The 4794-nt window shown below is 29.0% G+C and overlaps 1 protein-coding gene across 1 annotated transcript; it reads left to right on the plus strand.

Moving 5' to 3' along the window:
• The first annotated feature begins 2560 nt into the window (after window positions 1-2560).
• On the plus strand, window positions 2561-3640 carry LOC150027178 (uncharacterized). The gene has a single exon (XM_090304091.1). It carries the CDS (start codon window positions 2584-2586, stop codon window positions 3592-3594), a length of 1011 nt encoding a protein of 336 aa, XP_090160217.1. The 5' UTR covers window positions 2561-2583; the 3' UTR covers window positions 3595-3640.
• The last annotated feature ends 1154 nt before the right edge of the window (window positions 3641-4794 follow it).

Raw genomic sequence — 4794 nt, forward strand, 5'->3', positions numbered from 1 at the left:
ATAAATAATATTATCAAATAAAAATCAATTTAAAAAAAATTAACTATTATTTAAAATAGTTTTTACTATTAATAAAAATTTTAAACTAATTTTTAAATAACATCTAAATAGTTATGAAAGTTTTAATCACTAAATTTATAAATTTTATTAATAATAAAAACTCTTTAAAAACTAAAAGAATAATAGTTCTTTCAATCTTTAAATATTTAATTTAATTAATATAATATTCATAATTTTTTAGTTTAAATTAATTTTATTTAATAATTTTCTTATAATATTTAATATTCTTAAATAACTGTGAAGATAAAATAATTTAATAAATTTGTCAATATACTGAGTTCAACGGACGCTGTGCACTAATAATATAATATAGTCAAATAATATGAAGTTAGAAACTCAATAAAAAATCCCTCCTCAAGCCGTGTTTGCATTTTCTTACTCTACTTCTGTCTAACACCATCTTTGTTTGTTTGCCTTTTAACAAAGAGTTGTGATTAGTGATTTGAATAAATTCCTATTTTTTTTATGTATAATTTAAACCAAATATCTTGTATGTTTTTTTATTCATCACTCAATACCTTGTATGAATCACTTTGAATGACATCCATTTTAAGTTTTTGGTAACTTTAAGAAGTAAAACTCATTATGCTTTTTAACACATATATATCACTAAATTAAAGTAAATAAACGCGATAAATGCTAGCAAAAGCTTTTCAATATATTTACTTTTATCACATCACTCTATATTTATTATATTAATTGCATTATTTAATAGAACTTCTCTTTTCTCTCTCAATTCTTATCACTATAACGAGTGTGTGACACAATTTCTCTTGCCAATTAATGACTTTTTTTTTATATTAAGTGTTAAATTTTTATTAATAATAAAAGTGAGTTAAAGATAAATACGTTAAAAATAAATCATTAACTTTTGAATAATACATTTCTGTAAAAAAACAAAATTTGTTTTCAATAAAACATAAATTATTTGTCTTCCCAATAAGCAAATAGGAAATGTACTTTGGCATCATGCACCACAAAGTTTGTTGTACAACAAACCAACTTTGAATGTCTTAAACAAAAATTAACAATCAACGATGTCTTAATAATACACGTATTGTAATACATTATCTCAGGAATACACGACTCAAACAGAAAATAAATAATGGAAAAGTGGGAAAATTTACAAAAAGAGAATAATCAAAATGGATTATAACACAAAATTGGTTTCTAGTCCAAACTTTAGACTATTCAGATACCTATAGTATGAAATTTATTTAACATTCTGTATGTGAAATTCATTCAATTTGAGGTTCATCAATCCATTTCCATTGAAAGTAGTTATAGTGGTCATCAGTCTAGTCTGCAATCAAAACAACAGCGAATTTTGAAAAAAAAAATACTAACAATCTTTGAAAGAAACTAACAATCATTTTAACATATAGAAGAACTCATTCTAATCATTTTTATACTATAGGTAATTGGATGGTCTAAGGATGAAAAACATATTTTTTTTTATAAAAGTTTTCATGTTATACATCACTATGCAACTTGACATTTCAGCTAACTGACACTTCAAGTAACAACAATCATCTGTCATCATATGAAAAACATATTATTAAGAAAAAGATATATAGGTAGATTATACATATTCATAAAAAATTCTAAGAATAAACTAGATGAAAGTCTAATAAAATTTATAAATTAACTTCTAAATCCATATTTAATTAGCTAGCTATCAATTACTTTAAACTCTAAAGTTAGTAGCTAAAATCTTAGTATCTAATTAGATATCAATTTAGAAACTAGTTTATAAATTTTATTAATAATAGAAACTACTTTTGATAATAATAGTTTTTTAGTCTATAAAATAATATTTAATTTAGTCAATACAATGATTAATTATTATTTTTTCTCTAAAATTAGTTTCTATTTCTTAATTTTATTGTAGTATAATATATATATATATATAATAAATATATTCACCTTAATAATAAGTGTAGAAGTAATACTACTTTCTTAATTTACATTTATAATGTATGTTCATTTAACTCATAATTAATATGTAAGAAGAAAACATATAGAAATAAATATAAAATGCTAGTGAAAGAAATGAGAATTAACTTCTTTTTGAGAAAATAATTAATGCGAATTAACTTCTTTTTGAGAAAATAGTTAATGTTTAGAGATTGAAAATGAAATAAATTGATATCTTTGTATAACTGAAGTTTATGGTTCTTACCTCTCTCTTTCTCTAAATGTACATTATGACCTAAGATATTTATTTTCTATATATACCTGCTTCTTTCGTTCAGTGCTTCTCACTTTTCTTCTTTGTTTTCTCGCTGTCACTCTGATTCATTCTTTGTGTCTCAGTCTTTCTCTCTCTCTCTCTCTCTCTCCCTTTCTTTCATTCTCTCTGTCTCTACCATTCCCTCTCTCTCCTTTTAACTGACTTTTTGTGTGTCAATATCATTTCCGTGAAGGTGCAAAAACATCCATACCCTTTAGAGTTTTCTTTTTGAAAAGCCTAATTACTTGGTTTTTTCCCACACAGTTTCTCTTTTCTTGTCTTTTTTGCAGATGAATTTTTCTGGGAAAAGGGTTTCAGGTGAAGGCAGCAGCATGAATGGTGGTGCTGGTGGTAACAACCTTCAACTTGTCCCTTATTCAGAGAACAAAAAAGTTTGCCCTTTCTGCCAGCGTGAATTCAAGTGTGGAAAATCCTTGGGAGGGCACATCAAAGTGCACAAGAAGAGCCGCAGAACCTGCAAGTTTACCCATAAGAAGAAGAGCAACAGAAGAGGGTTTGGATCATCTCTAGCGCTAACATGCCCAACAGTCGTGAATGAGGATGTAAGAGGTGGTGAGATCGTAGCACCACTTAGAATTGTTGAAAATGGAGCAATTGGTGCTGCGGTTACACCACTCAGAATTCTTGAAAATGGTGCAAATGATGTTGAGGCACCACTCAGAATTGATGAAACTAGTGCAAGTGGTGCTGAGATCCACGATATGTCCATGTCCTTGGTGGGATGCGGATGGAAGACAAAGGGAAGGAGGGGAAGAAACGAAGAGACGAACCAAATCATGATAGTGAATCATTCTTCTTACTCCGATGACGACTATGTGGAATGTGATGTTGAGGACTCCTGCGATGAGGATGACTACGACAACATGAAGTTAAGGAAATGGTTAAGGAGTCGAGGGTACGCAACACGTGCCCATAAGATCTGTTGGACTAGGAGAATGCTAATGTGCAAAGTCTGCAACCAGTATTTCAGAACTTTGTCTGCTGTGATTTGTCATGTGGATGAGTGTGCCCCAACCAACAGTGAAATTGAAAGGGACGAGGACATGGAAAGGGAGAGAAATGAAGAGAATGGTAGAGTTGAAGTTGATCAAGTTGTTGATAATGGTGTTGGTGAGCAGCAAAACGAAAATGGAGAAATGCCCGATGATGCTCCAGTCACAAAAGACAACGGAGGTTCTTCTGGTGTAGGAGAAAAACACCATGTAACAATAACTTCACCTGCTACAACAAAAAAGCTTCAACTGGATCTCAATGAAATGCCTCCTCCTGAGAAGGATTGAATCATTGTAGTTGTTTTTCTTCTTTCTTATTTAATTTTTGCATGAACTTGTAACTTCAGTTTTTCTTTAGATATATGTGAAGAAAACAACAAATGTAACCAGCTGCTACCTTGCTTTGTGATGAATTTTTGAATTGAAAAACTTGTCTTCTTCTTTCACTTGGCGTCACTTGTATATATTCTCAAGAAATATTAAATGGGAGTTTAACATCTTTCTTATGTCTTTCCTAATGTGTACATTTAATTTGTGTTTACTTCGAAAGATTAAACCTTGCATGTGAATCTTTTAAGAAAATTAACACTATAGAAATGGTAAAGTGTGTAATTCTTTTAAAGGAAAGTGTGACAAAAGGTAAAATATGCAATGGTCATGGAAAGTTATATAGAAGTGTTTTAAATAATGTGTTTACAAGTATTTATATTTAATTTAATGTAGATTGAATGTGTCTATTAAAAGCATTTAGTGATTTAGTGATACTTATATGACTTCTTATATTTAAGTATTAAAATATTATTATATATGAAGAGTTCAAAATGTACTACCGAATGTATCCCAAGCCAGAAAAAAAGAGTGAAAGTAATAGAAAGATGTCTTTGGTTTTGTCCCCAAAATTATTTTTCTCTTATTTTGATGTACAACAAAATATTGTATCTTTAGAATACCAAAAAAAAATGTTAAGATTGGAGCTTGAAAGGTGTTGAGTTGCAATAATTCTTTTGTTCTTGGCTTACTAATGTAGGTGGACCTTGAGCATCTTGTATAAGAGTTGAAATAACCCTTAAGTGTTCCATTTTATTTTATTTATTCATTACCGAGACAAAAAAAAACAAAAAGAGTGGTATCATAACGTCGTAGGTTATTGCAACAATAAAATAATTAAAGTGAAGAACAATGGCCACAAATACTTCAACATTGAGCAACATATATAGCAATGTCCAAGTTCCTTTATTTGTTTACATTTTTTGATGTCTTAGAGTTCATATAAATAAAGTATGATGACTAAGCCACTAAAGTCACTACAGGTGCACAACATGCAATAGTTAAAAGTAATAAAATCACAGATGTTGATGTTCAAATATAAGTCTTGCTAGCTATATTTCCAAAGATAAGAGCAAAATTAGTCAAGGGAACATAAAATACTCTTCAACAAGAGTTTGAAAAAGGAAATTTAAAGGTAAGAATAGTCCCACAGAAAATGAA

Source organism: Phaseolus vulgaris, chromosome 6 (assembly GCF_051622355.1).
Source record: "Phaseolus vulgaris cultivar YP4 chromosome 6, ASM5162235v1, whole genome shotgun sequence".
In the NCBI taxonomy this organism is placed as follows: Eukaryota; Viridiplantae; Streptophyta; class Magnoliopsida; order Fabales; family Fabaceae; genus Phaseolus; species Phaseolus vulgaris.